At 25.7% G+C, this 13,968-nt stretch overlaps 1 protein-coding gene across 2 annotated transcripts in view; it reads left to right on the forward strand.

Annotated features, from left to right (window-relative positions):
• The window catches only part of Brf (Brf RNA polymerase III subunit), a 53,628-nt gene that overhangs the window by 38,492 nt on the left and 1,168 nt on the right, over positions 1-13,968 (forward strand). The window contains exons 6-15 of one of the 2 annotated variants that reach the window (XM_085480357.1): positions 2,181-2,330; positions 2,550-2,643; positions 2,722-2,851; positions 3,109-3,208; positions 7,693-7,860; positions 8,618-8,691; positions 9,295-9,529; positions 9,609-9,759; positions 9,840-10,018; positions 10,097-10,228. In XM_085480357.1, the coding sequence (XP_085336483.1) occupies positions 2,181-2,330; positions 2,550-2,643; positions 2,722-2,851; positions 3,109-3,208; positions 7,693-7,860; positions 8,618-8,691; positions 9,295-9,529; positions 9,609-9,759; positions 9,840-10,018; positions 10,097-10,218 (1,403 nt within the window). In that variant the 3' untranslated portion in view covers positions 10,219-10,228. Of the gene's footprint in view, positions 1-2,180; positions 2,331-2,549; positions 2,644-2,721; positions 2,852-3,108; positions 3,209-7,692; positions 7,861-8,617; positions 8,692-9,294; positions 9,530-9,608; positions 9,760-9,839; positions 10,019-10,096; positions 10,351-13,968 lie in introns of those variants that run through there. The other variant, XM_029302168.2, reaches the window with a different exon arrangement.

Consider the following 13,968-nt stretch of genomic DNA (forward strand, 5'->3'; position numbering starts at 1 on the left):
GTTTTTTTTTGTTTATCTTTTGTTTATAAAGCTGTGTAAAGGAGAATTCTAACTGTAAATGAAAAAAAAAGTAATTTGGAATAAAGGAATTTTATAAAATAAAAAAAATCGATAATGATTAAAATATAAGGCTTAATATGCCTAATAATGAATTACAAAGATCAAATGTTTTACTCATGTAAAGACAATAAATAATATATATAATAATTATTTTTTTGCACCGTTGTGGGTTATCGCGACAGGAAAGCGTTATTTTTATTTTAATTCGCCGAAATTTTATTATGTACATAATTTTAATTCTATATTTTCACTATGTACATAATTTTAATTCGCTGAATTTCCGTAATGTACATAATTTTAATTCACCGAATTTCTATTACGTACATAATTTTAATTCTCTTATTTCTTATTATGTACACAATTTTTATTAATGAATTTCTATTATGTTCATAATTTTAATTTGTCGAATTTCTATTATGTACATAATTTTAATTTCCGAATTTTTATTACATAATTTAAATTCCCAAATTTCTATTATGTACATTATTTTAATTTATTGAATTTTTAATTTCTATTAAGTACTTAATTTTGATTCATCGTATTTCTTTTATCTAAATAATTTTAATTTGCCCAATTTTTTTCTATTATGTGTATAATTTTAATTTGTCGTATTTCTTTTATGTAAATAATTTTAATTCGCTGAATTTTTTTCTATATGTACATAATTTTATTCTTGAATTTTCATTGTGTACCTAATTTTAATTCTTGAGTTTCTATTATGTTATAAATTTTGATTCGTCGAATTTCTACTATGTACAAATATACATAAGTATTCTTGAATTTCTATTATGCGTTATAATTTCAATTCGTCAAATTTTTATTGTGTACATAAATTCAACTGGCCGAATTTCTATTAGATACAATTTCAGTTATTTACATAATAGAAATGCGGCCAAATAAAAGTATGTGCATAATAGAAATTCAAGAATTAAAATTATGAACATAATTGAAAATCAAAAATTAAAATTATTTATATAAAAGAAATACGGCGAAATAAAATTATGTTCATAATAAAAATTCAGCAAATTAAAATTATGTATATGTATAATAGAAATTCGGAAATTAGAGTTATGTATATAATTGAAATTCGGCAAATTAAAATTATGTACATTCGCGGAGTAAAAATTTGTTCGGCGCGCGCGAAGCGCGCGCTTGTGTTATCTAGTATGTTTAAAAGCACATAGAACAAAAATGAAGCTACTTTTCTTATATAATTCAACTCGATCTATTGATTGAGCGTAATAAGAACTCGATCATTTCAACTGTTATTGCGTATCCGAAATCTATCACACTCTCAACTGTTCTATCCGTATAGATGCATGAGGTTTTTGCATGGTTTTCTACCCTGAAAAATTGCTATTACATCTAGTCTGATCAATTTTTATTTTTTGAATAAAAATTAAATTTGGATTACTTTCTCTGAGAAAGTACAAAGGTGGAACTCCTTCCCTGCTTACACATTTACTTAAAACTTCCTTGACAGTCAAGCAACAACCTAATAAATAATTGAAACATCAGACTTTGTCATGCGGAATGACATGTGTAAGAATATATACGGATCAGACCTCATATCACAGTCATTTTTACAGCTGTTGATTTATTAAAGGGAAATGGTTAATTTTCGGAATATTTTAAAAATATTTTTAAAATGTACTAAAGTCATCTAAAGTTATGCTTCATCAAAATATCTTTATTTAAAAAGGATACGCAAAAATTTTCAACGGGTATTTTCTCGCCTCTGGCATCATAATTTAACATGGCCGCAGTGAGGACCAAAGAGCTTTAAATACTTAAATATGCAAATAAAATAAAATTCATACTCAGACAAGTTCAGAATATTGTATTTAATACTTGTTCTTATCGTACAATTTAATTATTAATAAAATTTTTTAAATAATCGAGGAGGATTATTAATAACTTATTAAATAATCGAGGGCTAAAATCTTTTAGGTTACTCAGGCTCATGACCTTGACATGTATTGTTAAGGTCATTGGAAATTGGAGTCCTCTAATGTGTATTATTTACCTAAATATAAATTTAAAATTATTCACTTCGTGATCTAAAATAAAGAAAAGAATACAAATATATGCAAAATGTATTTTTGTTTCTTCCTGTGCAGATCCTTGTTTATACATCGAGAAGTTTGCACAAAAACTTGAATTTGGCGATAAAACTGATGCCGTAGGTAGGACAGCCACCAGAATACTTCAAAGAATGAACAAGGACAGTATTCATATTGGTCGTAGACCATCAGGTCTATGTGGTGCAGGTAGAAAAATTTTTTTTTAAATCTATTATATCGACAATGTTTTTAATATGCGGTGAAGTAAAAAAACTCAAGATGGCAAAATATTCTGCAACAAAAGACTTTGAAAAAAATACTAATACGAAAGTCAGCAAAATATGAAATAATTTATTTAATGATATCAATTTAACCCCGAATTAATTTTCAAATATATACATATATATATTTTTTATTCCATTACAGCTTTACTGATTGCTGCGCGATTGCACGAATTTAACAGATCACCTACTGACATTATAAAAATTGTCAAGGTACATGAATCTACTTTGCGTAAAAGGTAAAATATATTTTATATAAATATATTTATTTGTCATGTCTGTATAGTAGCACACACAATAAATTTTTCTCTTACAAGATTAATGGAATTTGGCGATACACCATCCAGTGCTTTGACTTTGGATGAATTTGAGACGGTAGACTTAGAAGAGGAAGATCCTCCAGCATTTAAAGCAGCACGTAAAAAGGATAGAGAACGTTTACAAGGGGTATATTGCCTTTTTTAATTATATTTCTTTACTTTCTTACTTAGAAATCCGCAAGAGAGAATTTTAAATCTACTATATCGACAATGTTTTTAATATGCGGTGAAGTAAAAAAAACTCAAGATGGCAAAATATTCTGCAAAAAAGACTGAAAAAAATATTAAATACGAAAGTCAGCAAAATATGAAATAATTTATTTAATGTCCGCAAGAAAATCTTATATAAAATATTTTTCTCTATAAAAATGTGTGTCTTTTTAGTTACAAAACATAGACGAAGAAATAAGCGACTTGCAAGCAGAAATTGATAGACAATTGGAAGATTATAGAGCAGGGAAAACAAAGAAACGCAAGAAGAATGGTAATTATATTTTTACACATTTTTTATAAATACAATAGAAAAATTTATTTTTTTATTTAGAGATATAATTTGTATATAATAATTATAAATATATAAGGTGATAATATTTAAAAGAAAAAGAATAAAATGGCAAATCAAAATCAAAGCGTGATAACTGAGGTACAAATCGAATATTACACATTTAAAAAATTCTTCATAAAATTAATTGAATATTTTGGTCCTTTTTTGACTCTTCTTCAAAATTAGATAGGATATATAAAAAGTTCCGACAAAATATTTCGAAAAATGTATAAAAATGTTTCAGACAAAAGTTATAGGATTTAAAAAGATCTATATACTAGCTTTATCAGTTTGATCTTGCGCCGCCAAGGTCAGCTTGACTTTTTTAAATAAAACCATTTTATTTTTTTATATAAATCGATTTCTCGTAATATTCGACATAAAAAGTTATAAGGATAAAATAGCCAAATAGTGAATAATTTGAGATATCTTATACTTTAATTTTGCATAATCTTATGTAAACTATTAAATATCTTATAAAATAGTGATTTTTTATCTTGTCTCAATACTTTTATGCGCAAAATAATAAGAGGAATCAATTGGTGTAAAGAAATAATTGTTGACACATAGTCCTAATATTGGCAATGCATCATTCAAAGTCAAACTGATAAGTAAATAGATCTTTCGAAACCTTACAAATTTTGTGAAACATTTTTTTTTTTTTATAAATCTTATATTTTTCGAAATATTTTGCTGTCTTGAAACTTTAATTAGAAGATAATTAATTATATTGAATCTCCAAAATTAAGAAAAAAGATTGTATTTTTACATATAAAAATGTAATTCACTGTTAAATTAAATTGAAAGACATTTTTTTTATTTTATATTAATAAAACGAAGAAATATTTTTACCAATATTGTGAAAAAACCTTAAATTGCTTTTTTAATTTTATTTTAGCACGATAGATTAATTTATTAAATAGAATTAGTTTTTTTTAGAAGAGAGTCACTTTTTATTCTTTTTAAAAAGAAATTGTTTTGAATATTTGCTAAAAATATTTTGAATGATTGATAGTGAAAATGAAAAATTTTTGCAAAATATTATTTTCTTTTGCATTTAGCTATAAAAAATAAATAAAATATTTCAAAAATAGATAAATTATATCGCCAAATAACAACTGAAAAATTTTTTAATTATAAGCAATGACTCCCCAATAAATACTGTTTATTACAATAATATAATATATGGTAATAATGAGTAATAATAATTGTAATATATTGTTGTGTTTCTTTACTTGCGACACTATTTCATATTTAAACCACCACAAACACATATCAAACATAAAAAGTGTGGTTATTAATAAAATATAATTTTTAAATTAAACTTATTAAATTCGCGAAAAAAACGACCAACGTCATGAATTAAATAAATAAAGAAAAGTTTTTGTAGTCCAGTATTGGTCGTTTTTTTTCACGAATTTAATAAGTTTAATTTAATTCTTACTGGCGACTAATCAATTAACAAAGACATCAAAATATAATTTGTAACTTAATTTTTTTTTAACAATCACAATTCTCTCAACCAATACTGGCATAAATCGATTTATTAGAAACTCTTCACAACGTTTCGACTATCTATTTATGTCCTTTTCAAGTGATCTGTCACAAAAAAGAAAAATTATGTACACGTAATAATACATTAAAAAAAACAAAAATTGTAGGATACTTGCGAGATATAACTAAAACTAAAATTTAATATTTTTGTGTAGTATTTAATATTACAAGTAATAAACATTGTATAGGCGCTCTCATTTCGCTTATTTCATTTATTAAATACTACACAAAAATATTAAATTTTAGTTTTAGTTATATCTCGCAAGTATCCTACAATTTTTTTGTTTCTTTTCTTTATGTATTATTACGTGTAAATAATTTTTCCTTTTTGTGACAGATTACTTGAAAAGGATCTAAATGGAAAGTCGAAACGTTGTGAAGAATTTCTAATAAAGTTCTTATGCCAGTATTGGTCGAGAGAAGTGTGATTGTTTAATTTTATTCTACGACTGGTGGTTCATATATCTAAAAAAAATATAATTTTTTTATTAATTAACTATGATGCAAAATTTTCCAAGGAGGAGTTCAAAATAATATTAAGCAAATTGCTGGAAAAAAATGGATAGAAATAAAAATTATTCACTTATATTTTAGACAAAAAATTGAAATTTAATACAAATCTCGAATTTTATAACTTAAATATATTTTATTATTTATTTTGAAAATAGTCGACTCAATCTCTCTCATTAATGTTACATGTATAACTACGATGTATGTGGAGCATTCCATATCAAACCAACGACTTTTTTTCTCGATCATTTTTTATTTACTTTATTTTTTTTATCTTTTTGTATCTATTGAAAGTAGCTTTTATGAATTTTTTGAGATTTTTATCTTCATTAATTTCCGAGTTATATATTTTTAAAAATATTGACTTTTAAACATTTTTAAAAGCTTGCCTGAAAGAGCAGTCGCCCGGCAAGCGAAAGGGTCTCGGTTCTCGATTCAGCGACTTTTGGATCTATATTTTTCTCTCACGTTTCTTTCTTTATTTCTGTAAGGGGATAATAGGGGTTTATGAAATTAAATCTCAAGTATGAGATATTTCATATTTAAAATCTAGTAAACCAAGAATAATATGTGATTTGTGCACATTTTCGTTTATTTCCAACGAAAAATTAATTTTTGTTGAAGATGTACGCAAGAAACATCCGCCATATGGCTCTGAGGTCTTTCTTATTTGTATTTAACATTAAAATTTTTTTAAATTTCAAATATTTATAATTTGAAGAAAAATGAATATATTGTGTCATTAATAAGATGGTCATTTTTTTCGTCTTTGAATGTATTTTTCAAACAAAATATTGAAATAATTAAAAAAAGAAAATTTAATAGTGTTTTAGTCAATTTTAACCGAAATTTTTTTTTTTCCTCAATCAGATCTCTTCGATTTTTTTCGTAAAAATATATAACATTTTAGACTTTAAAACAAAATTTTTGAGCTATTAGCGAAAAGGGGATTCCAATATTTTCGACTTTTTAAGGCCACTTTTTAAATTTTTTTTCAAAAATCGAATTTTTTTTTATTGTTTACACATTATTCGATTAAAAAAAATTAATATTTATAAAATTAATAAGCACTCATTTCGAAAAGTCAGAAAAAATTTCAATATTTGTAATTTTTAAAGATTTTTGCTATTTTTTCGAACATAATGTTTGTCAGTTGTTTAGGCAACTCCGATTAAGGAGAACACTCTTAAAATAAAAGATATTAATACAATCAAACGTATTTTGTGCAATCGGCGCGCGGAAAGTCGCCCTTTACGCACATGATGGGATTTTAGAAAGGACTTCCTTTCCACGCACCGGTCACACAAAATATCGTAGCCGATTTACGATCTCCCGCACTTGTTAGCTAATATACTATTATTAAATATTAGTACGTGAAACATTTTTTGTTGTTAATTTACGTAGTTTAAACAATTAATAAATTAAATTATTTAATTATTTAATTCATTTTTAATTAAATTTATTAATTATTTAAACTATGTAAATTAACAACAAAAAGTGTTTTCATGTACTAATTTTTAATAAAATACGTCTGATTGTATTAATATCTTTTATTTTAAAAGTGTTCTTAATTGGAGTTGCCTAAACAACTGACAAACATTATGTTCGAAAAAATAGCAAAAATCTTTAAAAATTACAAATATTGGAATTTTTCCTGACTTTTCGAAATGAGTGCTTATTAATTTTATAAATATTAATTTTTTTAATCGAATAATGTGTAAACAATCAAAAAAATTCGATTTTTGAAAAAAAATTTTAAAAGTAGCCTTAAAAAATCGAAAATATTGGAATCCCCTTTTCGCTAATAGCTCAAAAATTTTGTTTTAAAGTCTAAAATGTTATATATTTTTATGAAAAAAATCGAAAGGGTCTCATTGAGAAAAAAAATAATTTCAATTAAAATTGACTAAAACGCTATTAAATTTTCTTTTTTTAATTATTTAAATATTTTGTTTGAAAAATACATTCAAAGATAAAAAATGACCATCTTATTAATAACCATATATTTATTTTTCTTTTAGTTATAATTTGAAATTTAAACAATTTTTTAAAATTAATATATTTTTAAAAATATATAACTCGGAAAGTAGGTAATAAAGATAAAAATCTAAAAAAATTCATGAAAGCTACTTTCAATAGGTACAAAAAGATAAAAAAATGAAGCAAATTAAAAATGGTCGGGGAAAAAAGTCGTTGATTTGGTATGGAATAGCCCATATATATAACAACAATAATGGATACAAAATAGATTTCAAATAATGATTGAGTTTTAGGATCATATTCTTTTTTTCCACAATGTTATGTCTTTAGTGTTTTGATCTTGTTTGTTTACCAACACACTATAATAAATATTTTTACAGTATCTTCTGCAGAGGATCCTATAGAGAATGAAGACGCAGATAGATTTATTCACGAAAGTAATATAGACATAATCCAACAATATGTTGAGAATCAGGTTGATGATCCCGATGAAAACTTTCGAGATACGATAGTAAATGAGAGTAATAGCTCACTTACTACAGGATTAAGTAAGCATTCATATAAAATTATATTATAGTACTTTATATTATATTATTAGAGAATACAAAAAGTGACTGCAAAAACAGGCTTAAAATCGCCTGTTTCGTGAACATCGAATTTGGATACGATGTTGATGGTAAATAATTGTATACCATCAAACATTCATCCCCTAAAAATTTCGAATTGAGCATACCTTTTATTGCTGAGATATGAAGGGTTGAAGTCATGAGCGTTTTCTCGCCTCTGTCTGTCGGAGTGCCAACAGACAGAGAGGCGAGAAAACGCTCATCTTGAATTTTTCTGAAAATGTTTATTTGACCGTGTAAATTATTCCTTAAAGGTCTATTTGAGATCGTGAGTAATTAGATCGCAGAAATAAGTATTCGACATTAGTTAAAAAACATTTTACTGAAAATCGAAAAAGTTGACTTCTAAATGACCTTTACAAGTTTGACTTAAACGTCAATTTGAGGTCACGATAAATTAGTCTTCTAACAGATAAACAAATCATATCTGAAATATTTTTTGATATAAGAATAAACTCGAGGTATTTTGTGTTAAACGAGAAAAATGGCGTACCCTTCATTCGTGAATAATACCAACTTCAACCCTTCATATCTCAGCAATAAAAGGTCTCAATTCGAAATTTTTAGAGGATAAATGTTTGATGGTATACAATCACCACCAACATCGTATCAAAACTCGATGTTCACGAAACGGGCGGTTTTTGCGGTCACTCTTTATAATTTCATCAATTGTATACAGGTCCAAATATAGCATCAATGATATTTCCGAATAATCGTCCAAATGAACCGAAAGAACAAGATAACTTGGAAAATGTAAGTGTTTTTTTCCTTAAGTTGTAAATTCAAATTACAATTTTATTTAAACTATATACAGGATTAATTTTAATCGCCTCAGACAAATATTTCAAAAACTATGAGAGATATAAAAAAATGTTTCAAACAAAAGTTTTTTTACTTTGAGGGAGACATAAGATGGTGTCATTATAATTTGATCTTGTATAATCATTTGAAGATCACATAAAGGTCATCTTCAATTTCTTAAATGGAACCTACTATTTTTCATTGCATATTTGTGTAACTTATTTCGAGAGCTTTCCAAAATTTTATAATTAAATATTTTTCTCTTAAGTACTTGAGTTATTAAAGTTTTTTTACATTTTATGTCAAAAAGTTGTTAACTTCAAACCTTAATAACTCAAAAAGTACTTAAGACATACTTTATTATAGGCTTTTAAAAAGCTCTCGAAATAAACTACAAAAATATGCAATAAAAAATAGTAGGTTTTATTTAAGAAATTGAAGGTGACCTTCAAATGATTATACAAATAAAATCAATGACACCATCTTATGACCCTTTTTTAAAATGAATCCCTGTATATTGAATATTTTGAAGTAACTAGAAAACTTTCTTGTTAGTTTTCCGAGGAAATTTATACGAACGACATCGATGATGAGGAATTAGACAGTTATATTCTCTCGGAAAAAGAATCACAATCTAAATCTGCTCTCTGGAATAAGGTCAACGCCGACTATCTTGTTCAACAAAAGGAAAAAGAAGAAAAGCGTTTGAAAGACAAGGAAGAAGGTAAAACTGAAAAAAAAAGGAGAAAGACAGTTTCCAGAAAGAACAAAACGCCTGCAAATTCTGCTGGCAAGTATTTATTTTTATTTTTTATTTTTTTATGTATTGACGCATTTATTATTTATTTGAATCTTCTTCTTTTCATTAGGCGAAGCAATTGAGAAAATGCTGCAAGAAAAGAAAATATCCTCCAAGATTAATTATGAAGTGTTGAAAAGTATAAATAATCAGCAACAAAACAATCAAGAGTTATTTACAATGAATATGTCAGAATTAGACGACGCAACATTTAACAAGCCGTTAGTACACATTATTTTTCAGTTTTTGGACAAATTAATTTCAATCAATCGACAAATGTATATAATAATTTTATTTTTAGAATACCAATCAATTCTACGTCGAAAACTGCGGAGCTTCCGCTATCGAAAAAATATCGCTCTATTAAACCAAATACTGAACAATCGAAGAAGATATATAAAATAGCAAAGAAAGAAAATGAAGAATTCAAAAAAGAAGAAATTAATTCAGTTGAAGTTACAGCAGACACGTCCGAAAACGGTTTGTGTAATCTTTTTTCTATATCTTGCTTAGGTATTAATAAATTTTATTATTTTTTCATTTTTCTCTCTGTTATAGCTTACGATAATGATGATTACTTTGATGAAGAAGAACCTGATCCTACTGAAATATCACTTGGACAAATACTTGAATCTCACGCATCTGAAGATGAATTTTGTAATAGCTATGAATACGAATAGAAATCTAAATGTATGTATACTATATATTTTTAATTTAATTTATTTAAGTAGTCAAATATCCTATTCTCAACACATCTATTTCATATGCTATTGTAAACATTTTTAACTTTTCTTAATATTTCCTTAAAACTTTTTCTGGGCTGCTTTCTCAATATACATTAATTAAACCACTTGATCATTTCTTGAATAGAATAAATATATTATTGTACATATAATTAAAACATTTTTTTCGTGTACTAGTAGAATAGTAAGAATTTAGAAAGTGTTAATTTTTATATATATATATATATATATATGTATGTATATATTAATATTTTTTTATTATTATTATTAGAAGTAAAAGCGACTATATATACAGGGTGTCCCATAATTCGCGAACCACCGCGAATGGGCAGATAGAGCGTGTTAAACTGAATAGAAAAGTCCTGTATCATTTTGCGATATTCGCAATAATTATTGAGTTATTTATTAAAATATCTAAACGAATAAGCAGGTAGAAAGCATTATTTGATCGAGAGGCGGCGTCATACAGCGAGCGGCGACCAATGTAGTGGCGCCGAAAAGTAAGATGATACGTTTGATACTAAGCGGCATATAACAAATAAGTCATCCGACATGCACACCGAGTCCGGCCTACCGCTTTCTACCCGCTCATTCGTTTAGATATTTTAGTTAATAACTCAATAATTATTGCGAATATCGCAAAATGATACAGGACTTTTCTATTCAGTTTAACACGCTCTATCTGTCCATTCGCGATGGTTCGCGAATTATGGGACACTTTGTATATAGCAATAATTAAATGTAATTTAAAAAGTAAGTTATATTTTTATAGCGATTATTTTTAAAACTTTTTAATTATGAAAGCTATATCCACCAAAATTAAAAATATAATAAAATTTATAAAAATAGTTTTTTGCAATAGCTATGTACTTTTTAGTTTATGTACATCATTTTTTATTGATTACTGATTTATTTATTATTAATTAGAAGTAATAAATTTGAATATAAATTGTAATTGCATTTTTTTGTTTGTTGGTATAAGTTTAAAAAAATGTTTTTGCACATGTGTTGCAGAAAGTTTATAATAACCACTTTTTTAATGAAAAAAAAAGAATAAAATCTTTGAGAAATATATATTTTTTTTCTATTTGTGCCATATAAAATTTAAAAAATTATATATATGTATAAGAATTTATATAAGATATGTAAGAATTAATTCATAATTATATGTATTAATGTAAAATATTAGTCTATCAACAATTTGTACATCTTTTATGATTTATTATTATTGTAATTATTATTACATATATTATTATAATTATTATATTAAGTCTACATGCGTCATTTTGACATTAATTTGCTACTTGGGAATTAATTTTATGTAAGTAAAATTTTATTATAAATTTTTTAAAAAATTTTTTAAAGTCGAAGAGCGTCTAAGTTCTCGGAGCTGAAATTATTATAAAGTAAACTTTTATTTCCCAAATGTTGAAAACATTATAGACACATTTCCTAAATAATTTAATATTAATTAGAACAAAAAAAAATTTATTTTAAGTTATGTCTGCTAACTATTTGCTCTCAATTAATTGTCTCTAATTATAAATAAACTAGTTTCTAAATTATGCAAACATATTCCTAAATTTGCCCAAATAATTCCCAAACGATAGCAGTTATAAAAAATAAAAAATATAAAATTTGTCCAATTAAGGGTCGGCAGTACACCCAGGCAAACTCCGAATTGATATTGGAGACCTCGTGCGGTGACAACGCGAAACTCCGGTTTCAGTGTTGCCAACGCCGAGAAATCAATCCTCGGGTTTTATGTAGTGGTGTATGTCTGTACACGTACATACACCACTGCATCGCTCACGCGGACGCACGTAAGAAAGACAAGGACCGATAATCACGTGTTCTCCTTGTTCCTCTACCGTGCCGGTATACGCGAGATGCCGCCTAAAAATGCTTTCTGGCCTTCCGTAGCAGAAAGCAGTAACGTAGCAAGACTAATAAGCACCCATTTTTGTAAATTTTATATATGCTTATGCACATATGTGGATATATTATTTATATATAAATATATATATATATAAAATATACTAATTTACTCTCAATTATATATGCTACTGTTATTATTTATCATTAGACAATTATAAAACAGAGGTTATAGATTTGGTCTGACTACACTGGCCTCAAATTAAAGTTGTATATATATTTATTTTAACATTTCGACCATACGGGATGTGGTCCTTTTCAAAAATACAGATTGGAATATCAGAGAGTTACAGCATTTCATCTTTAAGATGTAAGCGCAAATTATGATTCGGAGAGATTTAACTTGTCAAATAATAAAATATAAAATAAATTATAAAACATATACATATATAATTTGTAGTGCTATATATATATATATATGTTTTATAATTGTCTAATGATAAATAATAACAGTAGCATAATTGAAAGTAAATTAGTCTACAATGTTAGACACGGGTACTTGTTAGATTTGATAATTTATTGCTTATACTTTTTCGAGAGACAAGAATAAGAGAACGAATATATAAATTATTATTAGCTTGTATAGCAATCATAGATTGACGAATATGCGTTGGTTATTCTTGATTTCTTTTCTATTATTGATATTATTGTATAATTTGCTCTATAAATACTTATAACATAAAAGAACTTATGTCGAGTAATATTGATAATGCAAAGGATGTTCAGTATGTATCACCCAGTAAATTATTAGAGTTCAAATATATCAATATCAATTTTTTAATAATTATTGGAATACAGAGAAATGATAAAAAAATATATTTCGGCAATAAAAATTTTATAAATATATTGAAAATATTTTTACTACACGCGCGCGCGCGCGCACACACACACACACACACACACACACACCCACATACACACTATATAAATGCAAAATAATACAGAAAATAAATTTTTAATAAAAATCAACATACCAGCTATTTGTGTGTGCATATGTAGCTGCAAGCATGCAACGGATTTATTACTTGATAAATTTATTTACGGACTTATTTTGCATTTATATATATATATATATATATATATATATATATATATATATATATAGTGTATGTAATTGTAAAAATGATTAAAATATTTTCAATATTTAAAAATTTTCAAGTTTATCGCCTTATACTTCTATAATTTTTTCTATATTCTAATATATTGTAAAAAAATTGATATTGATATATTTGAACTCAAGTTTTTTACGTGATTGAATATTATTGCATTGAGCCATCATACGTTACTCGTAAGTTCTTTTACGTTATAATAGTATTTATGTAGCAGAGAGAAAGAGATAAGAGAGAGATTATACAATATAACTTTAATAATCGAAAAAAATCACGATAACGCTATATTGTCATATCTATGTGTGTGCATATATATAAACATATTAATTTGCATATTATCTACCCAGACAGCACCAAGTCTAAAATTGACGCATAAGATAGCATTAAGAAATCTTTAAGACAGCTATCTTATGATATGATATCAAAAAGACATCTTATAAAGATATCTTACGCGCCAATTTTGGACTTGGTGTTGTTTGGGTATATAAATAAAATATGTACACAAATAAAATAATATTTGCATAAATATTATTTTATTTGTACATATTTTATTTACATAGATTATATGCAAATATTTAAATAAATCATTCGATAATTTATTACACATTTTATTTATTATATAGATTTATATAGATTATATGCA

Source organism: Nylanderia fulva, unplaced genomic scaffold (genome assembly GCF_048542155.1).
Source record: "Nylanderia fulva isolate GAGA-0341 unplaced genomic scaffold, ASM4854215v1 Scaffold145, whole genome shotgun sequence".
Lineage (NCBI taxonomy): Eukaryota > Metazoa > Arthropoda > Insecta > Hymenoptera > Formicidae > Nylanderia > Nylanderia fulva.